This window comes from Protomyctophum bolini, assembly GCF_963924005.1.
Source record: "Protomyctophum bolini genome assembly, chromosome: 10".
NCBI classification, from domain to species: domain Eukaryota; kingdom Metazoa; phylum Chordata; class Actinopteri; order Myctophiformes; family Myctophidae; genus Protomyctophum; species Protomyctophum bolini.
This window is the reverse complement of record NC_137871.1, coordinates 36,818,389-36,846,271: the sequence shown is the minus strand read 5'-3', so window position 1 is coordinate 36,846,271 and position 27,883 is coordinate 36,818,389. Positions and strand designations below refer to the sequence as shown.

Sequence of the window (27,883 nt, the reverse complement as noted above, 5' to 3'; positions counted from 1 at the left end):
AGATTACATTTCGGAGCTGCGCTAGATTGAAAGGAAAACGGGGCACGGTGCCTTCCCAGATTGCTTCTGAAGTAGTGGAGCTCCTTCGGCTCACCCCTGGGTTCAGAGTCCTACAGCACACAGACAAACACCCCTGGTGTGGGCACAGAGTCCTACAAGACAGCACACAGACAAACAGAGGCTCAGCCCTGGTGTGGGCACAGAGTCCTACAAGACAGCAGACAGAAAAATACAGCAGACAGAGAAACAGAAAAAAGACAGAGTAAAAATAAATCTAAAGACTCTCACTGGGCTACAAGGACCTAGGAGCCAAGAGAGACTACACAGTTAACTGGTACGTGTTGTAGTGGGTTATCTTGGTAGTTTTTATATCGGTGGTATTAATATTTGTGAAATTATTAATCATAAATGTAAGTTATGTGTTTTCAATCTGAATTGAAAAGGGCACCATTAAAATAAGCACAAGATTAATTTGTATTTAACACAATTAAAAATATTATAATAATCCCTTTTTATTTTCTGTCAATAAATCCACAACATCTGAAGGGAAAAGTAATTTTCATTCAAAATTCATTCTCCTCCCTCCATCCGATCATCTCTGGAGTTCCCGTCGGCATGCGCAGAATCTGATTCCGTGTCTTTCATGTCTGTTTCAAGTGCCCTTGGCATTTTCACTAACCGTTGAAAAATGTGGGGGGATCTTCTTCCTTGATCCTGGGATCATTCACAAACCACAGAAAAACTCATCATGGGGGGGGGTCTTCTTCCTTGATCCTGGGATCATTCACAAACCACAGAAAAACTCATCGTGATGACGAGAACGACTAGAAACCTCGTCTCGAGTTAAGTAACAGTTAATTTAAGCAATGAATGACTAAGCCAGTCAACTCCATGAGGAATCAAAAGGACAGAGTGTGTGTGTGTGTGTGTGTGTGTGTGTGTGTGTGGGTGTGTGTGTGTGTGTGTGTGTGAGTGTGTGAGAGAGAGAGCTTCCACATCATTTTATTGTGGATACGATACAATGAAAGAAGTGGAGGGACACATTTGTAAGGGCCACACGTTGACAGGGATGTCAGGAGAGAGAAATGAGACTGTACGCAAATGTGCACTTCTACAGCATGAACCCAGAAGCCACTGACACAGAACGTGCTTGTGTGTGCGTGTGTTTTAATGGTAGAACTAGGAACGTTAATGTCCAGAGCCTGGGCAGAGGCATTTTGTGGCGCTTCTGGACAACCGTGGGTGCGACCGACTCGAGGCCGGGCACTGCACTCCCTGTGGTGGTGTGGAACGTGTGTGGCGAGTCGGTTGGGCGAACGGTTCTCTGTGTGTACATACATGTAACGTGGATGACAAACGGGTCAATGCGGTAGTTAGCTCTAGTTTCTATCATCTGAGGCTGCTGGCCAAAATCAAGTCTGTTCTATCTTTTAGTGATTTTGAGCGGGTTATACATGCCTTTATATCTACGCGGTTGGATTACTGTAATGCCTTGTACGCTGGTTTAAACCAAGCCTCCCTTGCTCGACTCCAGCTAGTCCAAAACTCAGCCGCTCGTCTGCTCACAGGGACTCGCAGGAGTGAGCATATCACACCTGTCTTGGCCTCCCTTCATTGGCTCCCTGTCCGCTTCAGAGTGGATTTTAAAATTATTTTATTTGTCTTTAAATCTATAAATGGTCTGGCTCCTCTTTATTTGTCTGAACTTATTGAGGTTTATACTCCTACTAGGTCACTGCGGTCTGAGGGCCAGCTAAACCTCAGGGTCACAAAGAAGACCCGCTTGAAGTCCAGAGGTGACCGAGCCTTTTCCGTTGTAGCCCCTAAACTATGGAACGCACTCCCCTCCCACGTCAAATCGGCCCCCTCCATCGAGACTTTTAAATCTCGCCTAAAGACCCACCTCTATACCTTGGCTTTTAACCCCACTTTAGTTCCTTCGGTCCTTGTATACGTTTGTCACAGTGAGACTGTTTGTACTTTGTTTTCTCGCTGTTGTTTTTTCTTTGTGGAAGCTGTAGTGCATTTGTTTTTATTTTTCTCCTGTACAGCACTTTGTAAACTCTGAGTTTTGAAACGTGCTATATAAATAAAGTGGATTGGATTGGATTGGATTACATGTACACACAGAGACGGTGCATTTATAGATAAGATTGTTAAAAACAAAACAAAAAAATAACACTTTTGACTAGTATGATAGTATTAAATTCATGCTGAGCATTGCTCTGCATTCTGCACTGGCAACATTGGCCATCATCTTGAGTTTAAAAGTGCTTTATTTATAGATCACAAAGTGTTTCACACAACTAACTGAATATAGCCTAGTTTGACAGCTTGAACAAAGCCAGATGTAGGCCTATTTTGACAGTGGAGTGCAGAAACATAACTGCCTTGATGCATAACGAGCATCAACAAGCATCACAGCTGAATACAGACACACGCCTGCCCTCTGAGAGTCTGGAGCCATTTCTCATCAAAAGCCATCGAATATGATGGAGGGGGCGGCATTAGGAATCCGGAGGCTCATTTCAAGAGCAAATATGAGGCCTCCATATATACCTATGACATAATTATTCTGTTGATACAGGTGTATTGATATAGTTTAGATATAGTTTGACTGTTCAATATCGCGCGCAGCCATTACTCTCGACAATTACGCAGCAACACCACCACCTCTCCTCATCCTGTCGTCCCTTCACGATAAGTGTCTCCCCTTTACCTCCCAATGCTGCACATTGTACCCATGGTTATTAACATGAACAAGGAGGGTGAGTGCATTTCAACAGTTTTTTATACCCAGCACCCTAATCAAGGGAACTTGATTCAGCTGGAGGGGCACTACTTTCTATTTGAACATGTGTGTTCATTTCAAACAGTTGAGATGACTCAAGAAGCGGTCGGAGGTCCAACGTGGCTGCTGCATGCTACAGCTTGTGTGCTCACAGTATGCCAGCAGGGGAGGGGATAATGAATTCATCACATTTCAGGCAGAGCAACATCCTCATTACTTGCTGAATGGCATCGTGTCACCTTAACCTTCACCCCTTGTTTTGCATTGCAAATAAAACTTACTGTATGTACAGTCACAGTCTGAAATCCTGGGAGAGGGTGGCATGACCGCCCTCATTATACAGATAAATGGTAGATGGTGCATTTCCGTTTATGCTATGCTTTATCCTAAGCGCTCTACATAGATTGTGCATTGCTTGCTTGCTTGTGGTTGTCCATCGTGTCCGATGATTGATGACCAATTTTCTCCTTTTTTGTGAGTCTTCTGGTGGCTGTGTGTAGCCCGAGACTTTTTTGTAAGTCGGGACATGATACAGGTGTGTACTGATTTTCATACAGTATGTAGGTAAAACTGTATTGTGGCACTTCGACGTGGAAATGTTGTAGGGGGGCACTATTGACCAATTAGGCTGCGCCCCTTTTTGAGAACGTTAACATACGTACTGTTTTGCCACTTGTGATGTGTGTGCAACGCTGCGCAACTTTTCAAGTACGTTTAGCGCCTCAAAAACGCTACATTTGTGCAAAGAATACTCTTTGAGATTACACTGGAGCAGTGCTCGGGCCCTAATGAATGAAACGTTACACCATTGCATATAGTTACTGTTACCGCTACGAGTGTAATTAGGGAATTACTTAATTAATTAGACCCGCAGGTCACGATGCATTGATGATTAAGCCAATTTATTTGTATTATTAAATGTATCTTTTTTCTTTGTCTTTTAAAAGGAGCATACGTAAATGTATACCAACAATAATTATGTATACAATACATATAATATACATTTGGAAGCATACATTATAAGCAATGCATACATTATACTTGATGGGCTGCAGGTGCGCATGCAGCCGTGCACAAATAGGCTCTGTTGGCGTGATCATGAGCGCACCTCCCGTTCTTATGGCAGCGAATATAGGTGTGGTTTTGAGGACAACTGCTTTGAATTGCTATTATTGTTCACACACACACACACACACACAGAAACCAATGGATTATATATTTCAAGAGTGAGAGATCACAATAGAAATCCTAATCATTCTTCCTCCACACTGTGCAGTTAGAACTTCTCCATTGCATCTTATGAGAGGTGGGGTTCTTGTGCGCGCATGCTGGTGCTTCTCAGTGTGACGTCGTCTGTTAAGGCGTCTATGGGTCACAGGCACAGCTATGGAAAGAAACGAAAATGACTCCAGTGCGCCCTCAATAGATGGATAGAGATAGATCTTTATTGTCATTGCAACAAGTACAACGAAATTAATAGTGCCAACCGATCAGTGCATCATATACTAGAATATAAAACTATAAAAGCTAATACAACAAAACACACACATAACCGTACTTCATGTTATTTGCACAAATCCCTATTGCACATGACATATATTGCACAGTACACCCTGCAGCTGTTATTGCACAAACCCTGATTGTACTTGACTTAGAACAGCACAAAAAAAACATGCAACGTGCAACGGATCATTTTCCTATAGCAGCATTTAGTGTGGCTCCCACTGTGGGACAGAAACGGTTACTGAGTCTGCTGGTCCCTGACTTGAGCACTCTCTGTACCGTCTACCTGACGGCAACAGTTCAAACAGTGAGTGACCGGGGTGCGAAGTGTCCTTTATAATGTTCTGTGTTTTTTTGAGACAGCGGGACCTGTGTAGGTCCTCCAATGTGGGAAGAGGGCAGCCAACGATGGTTTGTGCCGTGTTAATGACCCTCTGGAGCTACTGTACAGCTGGTGTACCACACACATATACAGTATGTTAGAATGCTCTCTATGGCGCACCGTTAAAAGGACACCATCAGTCTCAAGTGATCAAAGGCCTGGTTTTACCGTTTGAGTCGTTTTTTTAATTTAATATCCAACCGGTTTTGTTTTTTTCAAACCGTCACATCCTTAACCGTTTCAACCGTGTATAATGTACTGTTTGTCTTAATGCCACATTATGAGTAAAAATGTTTTGTATGATGATGGCTTACGGAGTTCTCTGCTTGAGTAGAAGGTGGTTGATTTACCGTTTCTATTCGCAGCATTGATGCTTTCTAAATCCCCAATTTGCCAGCCTGCACAGAGTTTATATTTACGGAGTGATGTGTGGGCGAGCACCCCACCCCCAACCCCACACTATGCTTCATGAAACAATCCATCTCCATAACTACCATGCCTTCTAATGTCAAACGTCCTCCCACGTCCCCGTCTTTGTCCACTTCCTCCGGTAATGCAGGAATCTAATCTGCAAATCCTTTCATATACAGTTGTATTATTTCTGGCTTGTGGACTATAGCAAACGGTATGAATGGAAACGGTATGATGAGTGAAAGTGAATGCAGATAAAGGGACGTGACTAAGCCAAGGCCATCTACTGTAGAAACCCCTCCAGTGAATAGATCAATGGGGTGGATTGAAAGAACAGTGAAGTTAAAAGACGAGGGCCGATCAGTGGTGTCATGCTCGTAGAACGCAGTACCACAGCGTGGTAGGAACAGAACGCGAACGCGCAGGAACAGAACGGTGCACGTGCGTGCACGCTAGAACTCCCTAGATTCAAGAGAAGACGCACCTAACCTTGTGTCACCAGACTTTCCAAGACGCACCAAGTAATGTTAATTTAACCCTGAGAGTGTCGGGTCCATTTGGTTCCATTTGTACACTCTCAGAGTTACAGACCCATAAGGGTCCATTTGGTTCCTAACTATTGTTTAGCTGGGGACCCCCTGGAACTCCCTCAGGGACCCCTGAGGGGGCCTTGCCGCTGTCGCTTGCCGCTGTCGTTTAAAGTGAACGTATGCGTTGGCCCCTGGAGCTGTGGTTTATGCTAACAGCTAGTAGCAATAAATGAGTTAAAAAAGGACCCATTCACCGATTTTCAGAACAGTCCCGAGTCCCCACTCTGGGTACAGGCTTTAGTTCCGACACTATTATTGTACCGACAGTCATTAGACCGACAACCTTACCTACCTCAAACCATAACCACAAGCACGGGAGCAGCGCATGTTCGAGCGCTAGTCCGACCGTTGTTCCTGCATGTCGGACTAATGCTCCGTCTGAATTACCACCGGATCCCCCCACTCCTTGGGGTGTTTTGTTTGTCACATACCGTTTCGTAAAATCTGTCCTCTGCATTTACCCATCCTATAAATACGGTGCTCTGGGAGCAATGAAGTGTTAGTGCTCAGGGACACTCATCGACACATTGATGGCCTGGAATCGACCCTGCAACAACCAGGGCTTCTGGCTTCCCAAGCGGGCTCACTAACCATCAACTATGGCCGCCCCAGCCTCTAATTCTATTTTTAAGTAGAATAAAATAAAATATGTCTATTACAACAATTTATTTCTGAACCCAGAGTTTGGCTTGTCTTTTTGCCTTCAAAGACAGGGAGTTGAGGTGAGCACTCATTTTAAGCCTTTCTTTCTTGGCACAAAGTCAAACTCCTCTCCGTGCAGGGCACAGGAAGATGTGAAGTGTGAAGGGTTGTTTGATGATTTGTTAAAAATGTATTAAATATGTCTATTACAACAATTTATTTCTGAACCCAGAGTTTGGCTTGTCTTTTTGCCTTCAAAGACAGGGAGTTGAGGTGAGCACTCATTTAAGCTTTTCTTTCTTGGCACAAAGTCAAACTCCTCTCCGTGCAGGGCACAGGAAGATGTGAAGTGCGAAGGGTTGTTTGATGATTTGTTAAAAATGTATTTGAACTGTAACGTGTGTTCGATCAGAAAGAGCAGCCGGCTGTTTGGTATGTCTTTGAAGTGAAACAGACTGAATAGTAGTTAAATGAGACACGAATCCTATTGACAGTATTAGAAGTATCTGTAGAATCTTTTCATGAGATTCAGAGCAAAGGAAGCTTGTCTTTAGCGGTGTGGCAGACACTGTGAGAATTTTATCTTCAGGGGGATAAATGGCTGTCTCGTTGTTAAATTGGAGGCCGTGGCATTATCAAGTTCCCTTTAAATGGCAGACTTTTCACACTGTTTCCACACTGGCTAGACTCTACGCCACTGGCTGATCTACCCCACTCGTTAGACTCTTAACTCAGTGGTAGTAGGGATGGAGCATGTTCCTTTTTGAGGGGCTCTATCCCCTCCTATGCACAGCTTTGTGTTTGTTTGTTTGAGCACGGCTATGCTCCATAACAGGCTTGATAAGCCCAAAGTGTATCAATACCGGATACGCAATAAGCTATGCACGCACGCACACACACAGTCACACACACACACACACACACACACACACACACACACACACACACACACACACACACACACACACACACACAGTCACAGTCACAGTCACACACACACACACACACACACACACACACACACACACACACACACACACACACACACACAGTCACACACACACACACACACACACACACACAGTCATAAACCATAATTAAGGAGCGTTTAAAAACACACGAAAGAAGACGTTATCAAGTGTGACACCACAGAATAAATTCTGCATATTGCACTGCTATTCTGTAAAAAAAATATATATATATATAAGGAAAATAAAACTGTACCCCTTGACACTGTCCGCTGTCCCCCAGGTGTTCCATTCCCATCACCGCCAAGTGTAATCTAGTCTCTATGGGGTTTTGGGTGGGTGACTCATTATGGCTGATGTGGAAGCCACAAGTCTGACTCATGATAAGCATGGTTTGTCAACAAGGTCATCCATAATGTGTAGGAAATCACACCAACATGTGAACTGAGCAGTTGTGTGTGTGTGTGTGTGTGTGTGTGTGTGTGTGTGTGTGTGTGTGTGTGTGTGTGTGTGTGTGTGTGTGTGTGTGTGTGTGTGTGTGTGTGTGTGTGTGTGTGTGTGTGTGTGTGTGTGTGTGTGTGTGTGTGTGTGTGTGTGTGTGTGTGTGTGTGTGTGTGTGTGTGTGTGTGTGTGTGTGTGTGCGCGCGCGCATTTTATTTATAAAGCACCTTTCGAAACAAGGTTACAAAATGCTGAACAGTGACATAATATAAAACAATCAGGTTAAAACAAACATAGTAGTATAATAATGCAAGAAAATATATATATGTATAATCAATACTCACAGATTAAAACAGAAACAATACAAACAGACCTGCAGAGGAGATCAAGCGACAACATGGGAAAAATGTTTACGGAACAAAAACTTTAGCTATGGTGATGCTGGGAGGTGTTATATTGGACCTCTATGAAAAATGATAGGAATTGTTCACAGTCGTCATTGGACAAAATAGGGACTGGGGGCGGGCTCGGTTAACGAGAGTGTTAATGACGGGTGCAGTACTTTGACGGGTGACAGTAGTTTAGACAGTATTTGGTTTAGACTAGTCATTGGTTAGACCAGTCATTAGTCCTACAACTACAACCTATCTCAAACCCTCACCCTAATACTAACCTCCCACGGCGCAGCACACCTAAACCTGACCTTAACCCATGTCTAACCAATGACTAGTCTAGACTAAGTATGCACCCCTTAATGACAAAAAAAAGTGCTTTTCGTTTGTTCTTGTTGATGTTCATTAGATTTGAAAAATATGCAGTTCTTACTGTACATCTTCAACCTTCTGATTGAAAGCAGACATGAGTTCCTTCATGTGAGTGAAATGGGCTGTCTCCTTGGATTTCTTCCACAGCCGCTCTACCCTTCTGCAGACCCTTTTAAGGTTGCGGATGTCTTCATTCATCCATGGGGATGAGTTGACAGCACCGGCACACTTATTTCTTATTTTAATGGGCAACTGAGTCTAGCGTAGACGAGCAAAGATTCTTAAAATGAGCGACAAGATCATTGGTGTGTGTTAGGGCATTAACCAAAATTTTGATTATTCGGGGTAGTCGACTAGCAAAACGGTAGTCGACACTGTAAATCAAAAATCGAGTAATCGCTAATATTATTTTTGCATACATGCAGCTGTGAGCTCTGTTCTTTTGTTGGTAGTTCTCCAACTAATCCATTCCTGGCTGATTGTTTTCATTTCATGTACAATATTACAAGCCTACTGTACGTGGGTTTTGCTCACAACGTGTCCATCCGTGAGTCATTGTGGACTTGCAACTTTGACGTGACTTGTAACAGCTGATGTGAATTTCGGCCAATTATAGAGAGGCAGCAGCACAGCCAGCCTGCATTCAGAGTAAGAGTGGCGACACTAGCGTTGACTCCCATTGTAACAATGGAATGCGAAAGTGCTCATTCTTATCTAAATGCGATAGTTCCGATGTTTGGAACTATAGCCCATATAACCCGCTTTGCGGCGGGATCAAAGTGTGTCACTACTCTCTTACTATTCCACTCGGCCCCGTTTTGCAGTTAATCCTTCACTCGCTGGCCGTTTCAGAACACGGTGTTTTAATGCTTGATTGGATGGAAAGAAATATCATATTTTACCCCAGATATTGTGTTCATCAATGAAATTCGAAAAACTGACACTATATTTGAAATAGGCTGCCCATTTGTGTGTGTGTGTGTGGGGCGTGCGTGGCGTGGCGTGCGTGCGTGCGCACCCCAATGATCTGCAGGGGTCAATAGGTCATGCTACAAACCATTCTGTGCTGCAAACAAACAAGCCCACAGACAGACCTATACGCACAGTAGTGCGTTATGTTATTATGTGGAAAGCACCCCGACAATCAGTGGTTGAATTATTCTGACATTTGCATTGGTACACAAGGGCATGTGAGCAGTGGCCTGAAGTGACAAAACAAATCACGGGTGAACGCAGCCAATCAGGCGGGACAGCAGGCTATGTGAGCAGAGCTTCAAGTGCCAAAAGTGGGCTGTCTTGTTTGTATTTGTACAGACTTTACGCACGCACGCAGACGCACGCAGACGCACGCAGAGACGTGAGACGTGAGAGACGTGGCACATTTATAGTTATAGATGGTGCAAACTAATCCTTGACAGCTACCTACAGTATAGGTACTACAGTCCATTGTGTCTTTGACAACCAATTTTACAATTATGTCCCACTCCCCCATCAGAAGATAAGTCCACTCCACTTCAAACAATTTCCCTCAGAATGTTTCAATAGATTTGTCACATCGGCTGCACAGGCGTGCAGTTAGAGCCTGTCACTATCATCATCATCATCATCATCATCTCCATCTCTCTCTCTCTCTCTCTCTCTGTACCTACTTGTTCTACTTGAATGTTGTCCACATGGAATAATGATTTGTGTAGCCTATCGGACTGGTAGATTAATCCTGCTAGTGTTTCAGCTGTTTGATGGTTGTTAATACGTGCCAATCTTAAGATCTGCTGCTGTCGCAGGGCACAGGGAAATTTGACATGGGTTGTTTGTTGGTGGTGAAGAACATTTTGTAAATGCAATATAAATGTGTTCAATCAGAAAATTTGGGGCGTGTTCAATCTGAGAATTGGAGAGCAGTGTAAGTGGTGGGCGAGGAGCTAAACACAGTTGGAGACGGAGAAGGCATATTTTACGCAGTGCAAAGATGCGTTGATGGTCGAATGAGAAGACCGAAGCCCATGGTCGAAATGAGGACGAGTACATTAATCAATTGCTTAAGGAAACGCATAAAAACACGTCGTCATCATCATCCTATAATTCTGACAATGTCACTCTGAATGTGTGTCTGTCTGTGTGTCACTGTGACTGCCGTAGCTCCTCACTGCCTGCACCAATCACTCCCACTTTTCACACAGGCATTGACCATAATAATATGGAGGTCTTAACGATAATTTCACTGTGTAGGCTATAGTTTATGAATTGAACACATTGATTCACATTGGCTGCGCTTGACACAGCCAGTGTGAAGGCAAACCGCAGCAAATTAAATATGCAAGAATCCCAACTTCTCCGACCATTCGCATGGAGTCTACCGAAGTATTAGGTGAGAATGTGACCTAAAGAAGTATTTCAAGTGAAGCTTCAGACACTTGAAAGTGCTTTTTCAGCTGCCTCAAGTCCTGTCAAAGTCCTCTCAAAATCCCTCACATCTCTTTGTCACTCACTGCTCTCCTGGACAACTGAATCTGTTGACACATGGCATGGGTCATGACTGTGTCTCAATTGCAATACAAATCACAGCTGCGGTTCTTAAATCAAAGTTCTATTTTAGTTCCTTTCCTTTCGGCTTTTCCCTTCAGGGGTCGCCACAGCGAATCATCTGCCTCCATCTCATCCTGTCCTCTGCCTCCTCTTCTCTCACATCAACTAACTTAATTTCCTATTTCACTACAACCATCATTCCTCTAGTCCTCCTGGATGGCAGGTCCCACCTCAACATCCTTCTACCGATATACTCACTATCCGTCCTCTGAAAAGCAATATCTCTCCCCATTACGACCAACACGGGGGCTCCGCAAGGGAGCGTGATTTCCCCTGGTATTGTTCACGCTGTACCCAAGCTACTGTAGGAGTGAATCAGAAAACGCCTGCATGTTGCACTGCTATTCTGTAAAAAAAGAAAAAGCAGAAAAAACAACCCTCTGTACCCCCTGACACTGTCAGTTGTCCCCCAGGTGTTCCCATTCCCATCACCGCCAAGTGTAATCTCTCATTATGGCTGGTGTGTGTGTGGGGTGGGGTGGGGATGGGGGGGGGGGGGGGGTTATGAGGGGCTTACAAATGACCGGCCTTTCCAAAAGTTGAGCCAAGCAGTTAGCGAGGTATTGCTCAGTTTGGAGGAGGTGTTGTTTCCTTTATCCATGATTTATGTCTGCTGCCCTGTGTGCGACATGTCAGCTGTACTGTATATGTAACGATGCTTTGCCGTCCATGCACGTTGTAACTGGCTGCTCTCCCACTGTCAAACTGCACTGGCAGTGTTTATGTCCTTTGTACAAGATATTCCTGTACTTCTCATTATGTGGACATAAATAAACATTTCGTGTGTGTGTGTGTGTGTGTGTGTGTGTGTGTGTGTGTGTGTGTGTGTGTGTGTGTGTGTGTGTGTGTGTGTGTGTGTGTGTGTGTGTGTGTGTGTGTGTGTGTGTGTGTGTGTGTGTGTGTGTGTGTGTGTGTGTGTGTGTGTGTGTGTGTGTGTGTGTGTGTGTGTGTACTGTACTGTACTGTACTGTACTGTACTGTACTGGTTTGTTGTATGTTGTGCCTTAAGGACTCCCTTGAAAACGAGTTGCTGCAACTGGACTATCCTTCAGGGAAATTTCAAAATAAAAATGACCCCAATGATCTGCAGGGGTCACTTTTACAAACCATGCTCATGCTGTGCTCCAAACAAACAGTCAGACAACACCTGTATTGTGAAATGTGCAATAACTCTGAGGATGATGAGATAAGCTATCGAAGAACAGTGGGTGAGTTTGCTGGTTCGGTGCTGGAGTGAATTCCTTCAGTTCAATATTAAGAAAACTAAGGAGGTCTGAGGTAGTGATTGTGGAGGAATACAAATACTTGGGTACAACGATTGATTCCAAGCTGACATGGAATTCCAACACTCATGCTCATCTATAAAAATCGGAAAGAAATGCAATGGCACTCTTCCATCGATCCTTTGTGGAGAGTGCATTGACATTGATTTAGTTTTGTTTGCTGGTATGGCTCATTATCATTGGTTAATAAGAGCAAACTCCATGAAATCATCGACGTGTCCAACAAAATAGCTGGGGTACGATTGAGAGTACTAGAAACTCGACCGGCCTTCGACCGGTCTCGATTCTAGTTCCACACGTCATTGGCTCCGTTGCGACGTTGTCACCCTTTCAATGTTGCACTGCTAATTGTAGTGAGCAAGGAAGGTGTTGGTGTGAGTAATGAGTGTGATTGATGCACATGGAGAATAGGGTGTAAATGCAGACGGGGAGTAGATGGAAATAAGATAGCATTTGTATTGTCATGTTGTAATGTATGACAGTGTTTGTAGCCAGGAGTAAGACTTTTATGTTGCATCACCATACTGTACTGTACTGTACTGTATCATGCTGTACTGTGCTGTACCATACTGCAGGGGTTCTCAACCCGTTGCACATGTGGCCACTTCAGGAAGTAGGTCACTTCCTGGATAGTGCAATAAGGCATTGTGTGCTTACTGTACAAAATGTGAAGATGTTGTGGGCAGGATGATAAGCTTAGAACCTTAGCAGTCTGTTCTGTGCCCGCACAGAATACAAAACTCTGATGCTGGCATTCAAAGCAACCAAAGGTATGGCTCCCCCATACCTTTGAAAACAATCACGCGCAGTTACTCTGATGTACTCGTTCCCGATCCTATCCATCCTTAATATTGTTATTCCCAGAGAGCAATACACTGTATTCCATGAACATAATATGTGATAACATCATCAAAGTGTGCTTTAATACAAATTCCAGTGTCCAGAGTTTCATTATAGATAACTAGTCACTACAGTGTAAAGCTATAATGGGTTGACCTTCAATGACGACAACACAAGCCATCTTCACAAATTGCCAGCAGCAGACTATACCTCCTATATGGAGGCTGAGATGGCGTGGCCCATCCCATAATCCCCAGCTTTCTGTCATATAGAAAGCCTCCTTACATTCCCTGCTGATCAAAGACCTGGCACATGTATAGTAGGCCTATGTGTCTAGTGTCCACTGACGAAAACATTTATTTTTTTAAACGTGCCAGAGGAAGTGCTTTGGAGGGCTCCAACTGTTTATATTCACTTGTACGTGGCTCATCCCATAATCCCCAGCTTTTGCATCTGTCATATGGAAAGCCTCCTTACATTCCCTTTCCTGGATTGGTACGGGGGACTCTCACAGACTAGCAAGGCTGTATGACTCATGAGGGAGACCACCATTGGATCTAAGCTCTGTGAGGTGCGCTAATATTGTCTTCATACACTGACACCAAGGTAGACAGGAACGCCCACAAACGTCACATCCGGTTTTAGCCTGGGGTAAAGAAAATGGTCTTCCCCATAGTGTTATAATTGCGTACGATCCTTTGGATCACTTTCAGAGCGATTTGTTGGATGATAGAAATATTGACAACCAAGAAAAATCCATCTGCATTGTTCAATAAAAAGCGTTTTAATCTGATCCGTGGCCATTTTTATCAGAGTTATAATGTATCCGCATGCACCAACCGATAGTTGAAAGCACATGGCCAAAAACGGATTAAACCTTGCTTTTTATTGAACAATACGGAAGATACCGGTACTTATACCCGCCCTAGCAGAATTGTAACATCCATGGCCCTGGGGTGAGTACTTTATATTTGTAATACTACTACATATTAGGTTAAGGTTAGGTTTAGGCATCATTTTTGTGAGGTTAGGGTTTAGGCATAGTTTTTCAGTTACAAGTGAAAGTCCGGAATTCTAAATTTAGTTGAGTTAAAGTACTAAAGCATTGGTATAAAAAAGGACTTAAAGTACTAAAAGCATTAATGTAGAATGTCCCTTTTCACAAGTTATGTCTAAAATGTATTTATAACATTTAGAAAATAACCAAAATATGTATAGAGCTTGCTTAAGTGGTTATGTTTAGTAATACAAATTAAATCTAAAAAGTAAGTAGTGAATAAAGTGTCATAATCATTGTAGTAGAGTAAAAGTACACAATTTGATAAGAGAGGTCAGGGGACATACTAATTAATGTTGACTGGATGTGTACATCAGTTATCATGTGAGCGGTGTTGATCCGGGGGAAATGCCACTCCACGCTCACTATCCGCTCCCCCCTCGCTCCATCGCTGTGCTTCATTTGACAGTGCTCGCTCTGCACTACGCGTACACTCAGCAGCAACATAGAAGATGTGTTGTGTTACCATTTTGCATGTAAAACGGCCCGCTTTTGTCTCAAAATCTCTGCTCACATGCCCTGGTGTACATATGCAAATGTCAGACGTTTTCTCTGGTCTTCTGCCAAATAATGAATAATTAAGCCACTGGTTGTCATCGGGGTGCTCTCCACATAATAGCTTGGCCTTTATACATAAATTACTGTAGCACACAGTGTTTTTAGATAGCATGTCTATACAGGCTTGATGTTTACCTGTCATCCTACAGTGAATTATATATACACTAATCCAATTAGATAGTTTGAAGTGAATCAAAGTGAGAGAGAGGCTGCCAGTGTTTATAAAAGTTTTCAACAGAGCCACGGACAGCAAATTTAACCTTTCTAGTTTCAGAAATGACATTAGGTCCCACAACCAGGATGTGTTTGAAGGAGGTAGATGGTTTTTCCATAGCAGTAGGATTCTGCGAGCAATTAAAGAAGCAAAGTAAACTATTTTCTTTTGTCTGTTGTTCAGTCTGGTTCCTTGCATTGATACCAACAATATCAATGCAATATTGACAATGCGGACCCCTGGATCGATCTAAATGTACCATGAATCGGACAATGGTTTCGTTCACCGAAGCTTTGCAGTAAATACCACTTTAGCATTGACTAACCTGCTGTGGAAGATTCTGCTCTGACGTTTACAAATCATTATTTAAATACTAATAACGACTGTCGCTCTCATTTGCTGCTCTTCAGCTTGTCTCACATTGATTAATCTTAGTTTTTTTAGTTTGAGTGCTGTGGGCAGGACCGGATTAACAATGGAATTATTATCCCATTTAGGAACTGAGACCAGATTCTACAAAATGTCTTCATGACAGTTTTCTGAAAAACCTATGTTTCTATGTCAGTGGTTTTCAAACTATTTCATCTCAAGGACCCCAACATTTATTTGTAATTGGCTGCCGACCCCCATCTGAAAATATGTTGTCCCAGGGTCCCCCCATCTGAAAATATGTTGTCCCAGGGTCCCCCCAGAAGCAAAAATATGTTGTCCAAGGGTCCCCCCAGAAGCTAAGATTTGAGTTAAAAAAGTTTGCTCTGAAATAATATACCGGTATATTCAAAGATGACATTTTCACGATTTCTTAAAAATAGCAGTTCTACACGCTCGTAGTGCGGCACACGGTGGCGTTGCATAATATTAGTGCATTTAGCAGCAGCGACATTCTTGACGGAGCTGTCGACAATCACAACAAAACTGTCCCACATTGCTCGCTTTAATTTGTAGTTTGCTTTGCGTTTCACCTCGCTCGCTCAAGGGGGGCCGCCATGATTGCATGAATATAGCCGACGGGGGGGGGGGGGGGGTGTGTGTGTGTGTGTGTGTGTGTGTGTGTGTGTGTGTGTGCTCGCGCTCGCGCTGTCGGGGATTGGGGTGAGATGAAATTACAGGCCTGTCGCTCTGACTTCAGTAGTCATGACATTTTTTGAGAAAATCATTATCAGTCTGCTGAAGGCAGCGGTAGGCTGTTCATTGGATGATTATAGGAGCAACAAGGGTATAGAGGACGCAGTCTTGACCTTGGACTATTGAAACACTATTTTGAAACACTTGGACAATAACAAAGCCTATGCACGCCTTCTTCTTGTAGATTTCAGCTCAGCATGTAATACAATACAGCCACCTCTCTTAATAAAGCGGTTGAAGGACCTTAATGTCCATCCTCTTATTATTAGATGGTACCATTCATTTTTAACTAAACGTATACACAAAGGGTCAGTGTGAATGGCACTATGTCAGAGCGCAGAACCCTGAGTACTGGATCACCTCTCAGGGCTGCGTTAGCTCACCTGTCCTTTTTACTCCTTATACAAATGAGTGTAGAAGTGGCAACCCGAAAAATTACATCATTCAATTCTCGGATGATACTGCCATCTTAGCCCTTCTGGATAAGGATATGGATTTAGCTGACTTCTTTTTAGAGGTGCAGAACTTTGTAAAGTGGTTTGATGACAACCACCTTATTCTTAACGTTAAGAAGACACAGGAGATGGTGTTTGACCCCAAGAGTATTAGTGATCACAGGCCTGTGGTCAAACTGGTCATCCATGACTCGACCATCTCACAGGTCTCCTCATATAAATACTTGGGGATCTGTATTGACAACTCACTAACTTGGAATACACATGTTGACAGTCTCTGTAGTAAACTACAGCAAAGACTGCACTTCCTTCGACGTCTCAGGGTTCATGGTGTTGACCAAAAATGTATGTTATAGTGTTCTATCGAGCAGTCTTGGAAAGCCTGGTCAGGTTTGGCATCACAGTTTGGTTCGGTAATCTCTCAGTGCAACTGAGGTCCAAATGGTTCAGATTGGTGCAGACTGCAGGGAAGATCATAGGGGTAAGACAACTCCCCTCTCTGCAGTTTATTTATGAGCAGGCTACATTAAAATAGGCTAAAAAAATTGTCAGTGAGGTTACCCATGTTTTAAATGGCGAGTTTGTACTTCTGCCCTCTGGGAGAAGATGCGTACAAAGAACCAAAGTGGAAGTACATCAGATTTAAACAATTGTTTGTACCAGCATCAACTAAGATGTTGAACGAGGCTCTGAAACAGCAGTAACTGCGTGAGTCTAGATTATACACATCATGTGTGCAATGGTGTAAAGTTGTGTCTCCCTCTGTAATGTATTTTTATCTGTCATTGATGTTTTATGTGTGGCTGTGGCTGGGGTGAAAGCCCAAGACAAATTTCCCTTGTGGACAATAAAGTTTACCTTGACCTTGACCTTGATATATGGAGCTGGCCAGCAACTCTACATCTGACCTCAAACCCTTAGATCTCCATATATGAAGCTGACCTGTTCTGAAATTCCATATGTTGATCCTCCCCACTCGTCCTCCCTGTTATGACATTCCATGTTGATCTGACCTCATCAAACCCTGTACACTCAAGACACACTCCATATATGGCCAGTACAGAATTCATTCCATATGTTGATCTGACCCCCCCATGCTAAAGCGCCAGCGCTCGCCCAGCAGTCTGCCGTCACCCAAGCGAATGTGTGCCCTTTAGTGTGAGGTTGCTTCTCGCCCTCAGGGCATCTTACTGGTGATACAAGTTTATCTTAGTGATTGAAGTCACACTTTGGGATATTTGCATTTCAGTCACATCCCCGACTTGACAAGATTGGTGAATGAGCATTGAGCGAGAGGTCTTCTGCTTGCCTTTAAATTAGCATTTTGTTTATATAATATCCAAGGAAGGTCTAAAAGCTTGGCATTCTTGGATGCTTGTACACCTGTGTCTGTGGAGCTTTGATAGTGAATGCTTCAATTTCCATCTAGCTGATTGCCATCGCTGGTGAGGCTCTTGTAGACGTATTACTGTAACTACCTCTGTCAATCTGCTGCACTGCAACATGTTGATCCAGGTTGACATTCACCTGTCAGAGTGACAGGCAGCTATAGCCTATAGCTATAGCTGCCTGCAGTAGCCTACAGGCACACATGTCATCAAATCATGACACCATCGTGACCGCAGTGTTCTTCTGAACGCACATAACAGCAACCAGTATCAGCCAGACCTAAGCTATAATCATTAACATTGATATGGCGGGCAGTTAATTCTGTACATGAATTAAGATTAGGCTATCTACTCGCTATGTCAGTCACATCAACGTCCAACCAAACAACTCGATATATTATCAGCCCTTCCAGTTGATAACATATTCCATGTCAGTCGCATCAACGTCAAACAACTCGATATATTATCAGCCCTTCCAGTTGATAACATATTCCATGTCAGTCGCATCAACGTCAAACAACTCAATTTATTATTGATTAACATATTCCATATTTCCATATAGCCTATCCTAATCCTGTTCAGCCATTGTCCCGAGTTTGAGTAAAACTACAAAAAAGTACTGATTGTGCAGAATGTCCCCATTTAACCTTTTTCAAATGCATAATAATCTCAATAAAATATTTTGTCTGAGAAGAATAATCAGCCCTGGCTTTTTTCCCCTCTTTTGCAGGAGACAACAATGGATGGCCCCATCTCTTTGACAAGTACTTTGGAATGCCCAGCTCCACTTCTGGGACCAAATCTAATGCATGCTGTAAGTACACCACAAGATGAATAATAGTTCAAACTGAAGAGCCATAAGTCTCGTCAGAGATTTCATATCTCATCTCTCAGAGGCGTACATCTCTACAGATATTTTGTCTTATAAATTTTAATCTCTCCTCGGAGGGACCGAAACGTTGCATTATTAAAAAGAAAATACCGGTACTCATGTACCGAGCAGAAATGTGCGGGTGTATATTTATTCCTCTCACAAATATTTATCTCTAAAACATTTTTTACATCTGAATGAATCTGAATCACAAATAATTGTGTGTTTTGAGTTAGTATTAATGTGATACTGTAAATTAGTAAGACACACTTACTTTTGAATTTGACATTCACTCTGATTATACAGAGCGTTTGATGATGAGCAGGGATTTGTGGCACCAAGAAAGCTCTCCAAATTAGTGGTGTCATGAGATATGTTTTGACTGAGGGTATGACTAGTTGAAATTGGACTTGACATACTTTAAGTTTAAGGGATCTGTATTGGGACCTGTACTTTTTGTTATTTATATAAATGATCTACCAAGTGAGATACAATCCGATGTCTACCTTTTTGCGGACGACACAAAAATATTTAGAACTATAATCAATGACACGGACACAGCACAACTCCAAGCAGACCTCCAGAGTACCAGCAATTGGTGTGACAGCTGGCTACTGAAATTAAATCCAGATAAATGTAAACAGTTGCACATTGGGAGAAGAACTGACAACTTGGCTAATTATACAGTTGGAGATCTAGTGATTCATCAAGTAGAGGAAGAAAAGGATATAGGGGTGGTGGTTGATAATTCACTAGAATTTGAAATGCATATCTCTGAAAAAGTAAAAAAGGCAAACTCCATGTTGGCGATAATAAGAAGAACCTTTTTAAATTTATTCCGTTATATAAATCCTTGGTGAGATCACATCTTGAATTTGCAAGCTCAGTCTGGTGCCCCTACAAAATCAAATACATAGAGAAGGTTCAGAGAAGGGCTACTAAACTAATACCAGGGTTGAAAGAAAGGTCATATGAAGAAAGGTTAAGACACTTACAGTTACCAACGTTAGTGTACAGGAGGCACAGAGGACTGATATGATCGAGGTCTATAAACTTGTTCACCAGATATATGACTTTACAGCCGAGCCTGTTGTCCATTTTTGGGACAGCAGGTATGAGTTGAGAGGGAATTCTCTTAAACTCTTACCACTAAATTGTCATTCAGAAAAGAGAAAGGATTTCTTTACACTTAGAGCTGTCAGAGCATGGAATAAACTTCCGGAGGAAGTGGTCCAGGCTCCTTCAGTCAATACTTTTAAGAATAGACTTGACAAATTTTGGTCAACAAAAGGTTTTTTGTATAACTATAGGGCTGGCTTGTAAGTAAGATATTTAAAAAAAAACCCAAAGAGGGCGGGTCCACATGAACTTGGTTTGTTTTAAAGAAAAAAAAAGAATACGAATGTATTTATGTATGTATGTACGTACTTGTGAATTTTAATATGTATTTATGTCTGTTGTGAGTCTGGCGTAGAGGATTTCATCCTGTGCTGGAAATCTTTTCAATAAATTTCAATAAATTTAAAATGACGGCTATGGCCATTCTAAAAGCCCCTGGCTGCCTGGCCCACTGGCTGCCTGGCCCACTGCAAGCGTCATCAAACACACCACGGCTACAGCCACAGTGGCATCATTGGACCTGTCAACACCTGTTGACGGCTCCATTCTGGAGCATCAATCCATTTTGGCACACAAAGAATGTTGTGCCAGTGACACTTTCAGTTAGTGGCCTCGTCGCAAAATGGCAGAGGGGAGAAAAATACAATTTTGCTATTACAGAAGTCAATACAGAAGCATATCCTGAACTTATTAGTGTCCTATCTTACGTCAGATGTCCCATCTTTTAATGTACGGAAAATCTAAAATATTTTTGCATATTTTTGTAACATAAAATTCTCATCTGCAATAATTTGTCCTTGAATTTATGGTTAGAATAGGCATGAGGTTATTTAGATATTTTTAGACCAGTGTTTTGGGGCCAGATAAGTACTCCTCCTATTCTACCTAAATAAATGCTGTTCGGAAACATCATTCTGTACATTCTCTCATTATAAACTGACACCTTTTTGGGCTTGATTTATGCCTTATTTGATAGTGTAAAGTAGTCTGACGGGGGGAGAGAGTTGGGGAGTTACCCGCAGCAAAGGTCGACGGGATTGGGACTCGAACCCGCAACATGCTGTCAGGCTTAGCAGCCTGGATGCCCGGATGTCCGGCCCACACTGACACCTTTTGATAGACCTGTGGGAAATTAATATGGTCACTGTCTGTTCATGTCCTCTGATATTGTGGGTTTCATCTTTTCCAATCTACATGCTTTGCATCTACATCTGATTAATCATTTTGTTCTGTAGAGACTGACCAGTTATCAGAGGCACATCAAAGTAGTTGAGCTGACTGGAAAAAAGAGACATTTTCTGCCTCAAATTCTGTGGTGGAATCATATTTTTCTTTTGATATGGTAGGAAATGATTGCTGCTGGTCATTAATTAAATGAGAACTATTCAACTATTTGAATGTCTGCTCTAGAGCTGTTCCAATTCCCAGTTGTTAAAAGAGGATTGAAATGGCAGAATCTTTTGATATTTAGGTTGCAGATACATTACCAGTAAGACGCCAGTAAGATGCTAGTGCTCTAGATATACTCTCTCCAATTACCAGAGTTTTTAAAAGAGTTTAAAAAAAACTTTTTAAAAGAGGATTGAAATGGAAGCATCTTTGAAGTTTCAGGAGTTGCAGCGATAGATGACAAATTACATTATGCATGTTTTAGCTCTGTCATGCCAGCCAAAATACCGGCTGCATATTACAGCAGAGAGCATGGGGGTCCTTGGCCAGACCGCTTATCTGGAATCGGGTCGCATAGGTAGCAGTTCCAACAGAGATTTTCAGTTTTCCCTTAATAATTAACGATATAATACGGTAAGACTAGAATCAAGTGTGGAAGCACTGACAATTTCAATCTTTCGTTCTTGCATAAGTAGGCCTAAACAGTATGATGATGATGTATTGACAGCTGCACATAACTGGTGCGCCGGTGCACATGCATCATTAAAATGCTCGCTTCGCGGGAAAATCAAAGGCATCATGGAAGCGCTTTTGCATACCGAGAACTGAGACAGGAATTTACTTCCTGAGAATCCTGACACAACATTCCGGTGCATACAGCCAGGCACTCAAATGTCTATCTACGTACACTTAGAAATAAAGCTAAATCAGAGTAAGTCTGTTTCGGGTGTGGGTGTGAACCAAGCTGCCATGACATAAACACAAGCTTCATATAGTTACGATATGAAGAGACCATGCATCTGTCACTGTCACTTAAACAATGTCCACACTTTGGGATTACGTTAAACATGGAACATCTGCAGCATTCGGTGAGTAATTCATTGTATCTGTGTTGGAGCGCTTCAGTAAGATACGGCTGCATGGCTCATGTGCAATCTCATGTTGGCTAAAGTAACGCTGTGGTATACGTCTGTGCATTCTCACTGACGCCGTGGGAAATGTTTGGATATATCCTTTGCTGTGAGGCCATTTATTCTGACATGGTGTGCTATGTTAAGCCCTTTATAGGCATAGCAGCAGCCATTCATAGTTATGTGACATGGTTTCTGTAACAAGCCCTGTGGTGCTATACAGAAGGACGCAAACAATGAGGTATGCACACACGCATGCACACGCAGATACAGGGGCTGGAGTTTTTTTTATTTATTTTATTAAATGTATTGTCACTGTACAGAGTATACAAATACTTGTAGGGTGTACAAAGCGTGCACTGAGCCGCTGCAACTGAGTGCGCCGCCACTAGTTTCGTCCTTGCAGAGTAGCAAGTAAGAAGCTACTTCTGGTCTTGACTATGAGTTAGTGTCGAAGTGTCCTTGAGCAAGACTCTGAACCCCTAATTGCTCCCAATGTGTAGGTTTCCCCCCGCCATCGGTGTATGAATGTGTGTGTGTGAATGGGTGAATCAATGTAATGCACAATCTATTTAAACCACTTTGGATAAACGTGCCGTATTAATGCACATTTACTATCCATCCTTTTCACTTTTCACTGCTCCCCATTTTAACCCCCCCACAACATCCCCCCCCCCCCCCCCCTCTCTCTCTCTTTCTCTTTGCAGTGCTGGGTGTGGTTCCAGACCTGTGTCAATGCAGAAATCTGGAGCTGGATTGTGATGGAGCTGAGTTTCAAGAGATCCCTGTGGTGGCTGTGAATGTAACCATGATGTAAGTGAGTGACAGATCGCACGCACACACATACTGTACACACACGCAGACACGGTATTTCACAGATATAAGCATTGATACACAGCAGGCCTGTGCTCCAGACAGCGGCAGTGGGGAATGAAGCAGCCCTTCTCACAAAAGGAGGACCAGAGGGGTGTTTCAGCATACAATGGAAATCTGGATGAACAGCCAAGGGATTAGTATCACGTCTGTCATAATTATGTATTAAGCCAGGGAGAATGTTATGGATTAACTGACAAACTGAATAACCTCCTCAGAGCAACCATGAAGTCTGCTAGGATTTGAGTTTTCTTTTATTGGCATGAATGCAAAACGTAATTTTAGAGGAGATAGCGTTGGTAATGGTAGTTTCCTACAATTATTATTGCGACCATACGTAGGTCACAGATTACTATGAAAACCTGCTAATCCTGTCAGTCAGTTAGTCCGTCCGTCCATCCGTCACGCCTCGTGACACGCTTCATATATAGCCGTCTCCATATATTAAGATCACGACACTGACCTCATCAACCCCAGGATAGCCATACATGGAGAAGACTGGATCATAACCTAGACCTTCATCTGACCTCAAACCCTACCCGGGCCCTAACAGGGCTGGCCCGAGGCCCTGCCTGGCCTTACTACTGTAATTAGCACACATTTTACGCCCTACCCGGCCCGAAAACGTCAATGAAAAGTCCATATATGGTCATGAATTATTTAGGTAAGCATTGGACGTGACGTTTTGAGCCTCAGGCTCTCGGGTGTGATGAAGAGCCGAGAGGCGTGAAATGTCACGTCCAACGGTGTAAAGATAAATACACTTTTTAAAGCTTCGGAGCATGAGACGGTGTGCAGGCCTTACTTTTTATCGTGGGTTTTGACCTCGGCCCGGCACCTGGTGTTTAGTGAGTAGATTTATTGTTCTTTTCTGTGATTTGGAAGAAGGGACACATTTTTCACTTGAAACACATTCCAGACACACACACACAGCCTCTTAATTTGAGAAAGCTTGCCGCATATAGGAACCATGGTGTACACTCACTTCACTCTCGTGAAGTGAGTGGTGCCTTTCATGATGATGATGTATGATGATGTATAGCCATACATAGCCCCTCCTATATACAGCTTTTGGTCCTTAACTCGTGTCACATTTGCCATTGACAATGAATGAAGAATTTACGTCTTATGTGTCTGAACAAATCAGCTTTTTGTGGCAACACAAACATTTCATGCCATTGACAGTGAAAGGAGAATTTACGTCATATGTGGAAGAGCGTAAATTCAGTTGTCATCTTACATGATCATGTTGATAAGATGAGTTTTTTAAAACATTGTATCATGGTTAAAAGATTATAACATAAGTGGACAAATTAATTAATGAAGTATATATATTTTTAAATTGCACAACTCTGGTGAGGTAATGGTACGTCACAGATTCTGTATATAGCAGCCTCCACAACCCACATCATACCATATGAAAAAACTAATCAATATATTAATATCAAAGAGATTCATGTATAATATTTGCATCTATAAACAACAGAGAAGGAGGAGTTAAGAACAAGTGATAAGACAAAAAACGAATTGATAAAACAATGGAAATGTTCAACGATTACACGATGACTACAGAGCACCCCACAGTCAATGCGACATGGGAGATTTTGGAGAATAATCTGAAGGAAGAGAAGATACTGGAAGAGATGAAGAGACTGAAGTCTTGGGCAGACAATTTAGATGAGCGTGAGATTTTGTTGTTGATGGAGACTGTAAAGAATCTTGTGGAACTAAAGAAGATTATGGGCGTTCCATCATCAACCCATGAACAGAAACCTAGCTTGGACAATCAACAGGGCACAGTTCAGGAGAAGATGGACTATGCTAAGGCTGGTGTCATGGATCCACAATATCATTCAGTCCTCAAGCTCAAGAGGATCTTCGATGAGGGGGAGCCCGGAGAGAGGGAGAGGGTGCCAAAGCTCAAATATCAAGCAGTCTGCACGCTCAAGACGATCTTCGAACAGGAAGATCCCAGGGAGTGTGAGAGGGTGGCAACGCTCAAATATCAGTCAGTCCCCAAGATCAAGAAGACCACAGAACAGGAGGATCGCAGAGAGAGCAAAAAGGCGGCAGAGCTCGATTGTCAGTCAGTCCCCAAGCTGAAGAAGATCTTTGAACAAGTGGAACCCAGAGAGGCCGCCAAGGTGGCCAAGCTCAAACGCCCGTCGGTCGCCAAACTCAAGAAGTTCTTTGAACCGAAGGATTCAAAAGAGAGAATAATGGACGTTCCACGAGCCCCAGCCACCTGTGCACAGAAACCTGCCGTTGGCTCCAGGCAGGTGGCTGTGGAGACAAGATCTCTGTCAGTCCTCAGGCTCAAGAGGATCTTTGAACAAGAGGATCCCAGAGAGATCCCAGAGAAGGTGGCAAAGCACAAACGTCCATCAGTCGCCAAACTCAAGAAGTTCTTTGAAAGGTTTAGCATGTAGAGTCCCAAAGAGAAGAACGTGAAATGTTCGTTCAAGGAAATCCCACTTGGGTGATGCAGGATATATATATATATACACATGTTGGGTATACCTGTACACCAAGGTGACAATATGGACATTTAAGGTTTATGTAATTCCAGAAAACATGTTCCATTCACCATTTTGTTTTATAATTAGAAAATAATTATTAATTTGTTTCTTAATTTTCGACATTCTTTGTTTGAACCATTTCATGCTTTGTAAATGTCTGCTGAAATGTTCATCTGCAGAAATAACCCCCGTACCTTGGAAATACATTTTGTTCAAACGTACACGAGATGAATGAGGATGAACAAAAAACATGACATTTTGTTAATAAGTAGTAGACTCACCTTTTTAAGTCATGAATAAGACCATTTATGACTAACTAATTAGTCTGTTTTGGGCACATCAGTTTAACCACAACTCTGATCTTGGAGTGAGTATATAATATATACTCACTATGCGCTGTACAAATATAGTATATTTGTACAGCGCATCGCTCCTAAGGCCTCATACACACGTATCAAACGAATGTTCTGTGTTCAGTTCTGTGATTAATGGCTGCCACAATGCGAGTGGCATGGTTTGACCAAACATTTTTGTTTGATACGTGTGTATGAGGCTGTTGTATCTTATCTTCCTAATGTAGCACGAAATTAGTTGCGATTCCCAGGCAAAGTCCTTTTATTCAAACAAGGCATCTCCCATAGTACATCAAGTTACAAGCATCCGTTCCATACAGTTAGCATTTTGAGGCCTTCAATTTCCTTCCAGGCAGAGATTCTTCCTCAATTCTAACTCCTGATTCTCCCTGTGTCCCCCATGCTTTATACATCTATAACATGCAGTGGGTGTCACGTATGTGTGTGTGTGTGTGTGTGTGTGTGTGTGTGTGTGTGTGTGTGTGTGTTGTGTGTGTTGTGTGTGTGTGTCAGTGTCAGGGGAAACAGCTAAGTCAAAGACCCCCAACTGTGACAGGCACTGTAGTATAATAAAATGCATAGCTAAATATCTGAATATCTGAGTGATAAAATCAAAGATCACAGAATTATCTTGAGAAGTCAAGGGTAAACCCTACAATTTGGTTTCTTTCAGCCTGAGATTGGCTTCCTGCCTGTGGAACAATTGATATGCAAATAGACTTCAGTTCTAGGCACTTTGGTGAGACACTCGAGTGAGATCAGGGAGAAATACAGAGTTAAAGTTATGTACAATTATGACTAACCATGTAGTTATGAATATGCTATATGATTCATAGTACACCCAAGTGGTTCTATAGATGATATTTTGAGTGTCCGCCTGCTTAATTGTCCAGTCATATTTAGGCAAGACGATGTCATCATATTGATGTCAGACTTGGACAGAGAAGCCACACCATTATTAGACCTTGTCTTGTTTTTACAGCATGGCTGAGACTGTTTCTCGGACCGTGTCTTTTGTTATTTTATACTTATCCATATCCAGATATTCATTCATCGTCCCTGTAGGGCGGAAACCTTTACTTCTCATGAAATATCAAAAAGAACCCGTGTTCCAATGGATCCAGTGTAGTTATTTACTCACAAGCTCCGCTATATACAGTTTAGATGTTACTATTATTGAGGGGCACTAGCCCCTCCTATGTCCAGCTTTTAGTGTGCGTGGAAACACAAACTTTCCTAACACAAACATTAATGAATAGCCAGTTTTGAGATATATTAAAAGATTAAGGATTGGCCAGAATGAGATGATGTATAATAATGACGTATAAGAGCAGCCCTCACTTCACACAGGTGTGATTTTATTATTATACAACCCACACGTTAACACCTAGAACGCCCAGGGGTATTTAGGACCATTAATTCAGCAACGGAGCACATTTAATATGCATTCTTATTCTAATGTTATCCTATAGGTTGAACCAATGTTTTAATGAATGGATGACATTTCCTTTGTTGTACAGGTCTCTACAGAGGAACTGGCTGAGGAATCTTAATGCAGATATCTTCTACAAGTACCAAAGCCTACAAAAGCTGTGAGTATTCATGCATGATGCAAAGTTGTGTTATCATGTCCTGTGTGAGTGTGCCATCTCCCTGGAACAATTATACAGTCCCTGGAACAATTATACAGTCTGCACACAGCATAATAAATGAATTAATAACTGTGACAAAAGACTGTGAGAAAGCTTCAAAGCTCCCAGCAACAAAGCTTGATGTGTTTCATGTGTGGACGAATCTAATTTATCCACACTTCATATACAAAAACTATGGAATAATACCAGTCAGAGAAT

At 42.4% G+C, this 27,883-nt stretch overlaps 1 protein-coding gene across 1 annotated transcript in view; it reads left to right on the top strand.

Moving 5' to 3' along the window:
- Positions 1 to 27,883, top strand: part of rxfp1 (relaxin family peptide receptor 1) — a gene marked incomplete at both ends in the record, with an annotated part of 68,095 nt that overhangs the window by 6,687 nt on the left and 33,525 nt on the right. Inside the window, 3 exons of the mRNA XM_080773474.1 lie at positions 18,729 to 18,812; positions 22,996 to 23,101; positions 27,554 to 27,625. Coding sequence (XP_080629600.1) covers positions 18,729 to 18,812; positions 22,996 to 23,101; positions 27,554 to 27,625 — 262 coding nt within the window. The remainder of the gene's footprint in view (positions 1 to 18,728; positions 18,813 to 22,995; positions 23,102 to 27,553; positions 27,626 to 27,883) is intronic.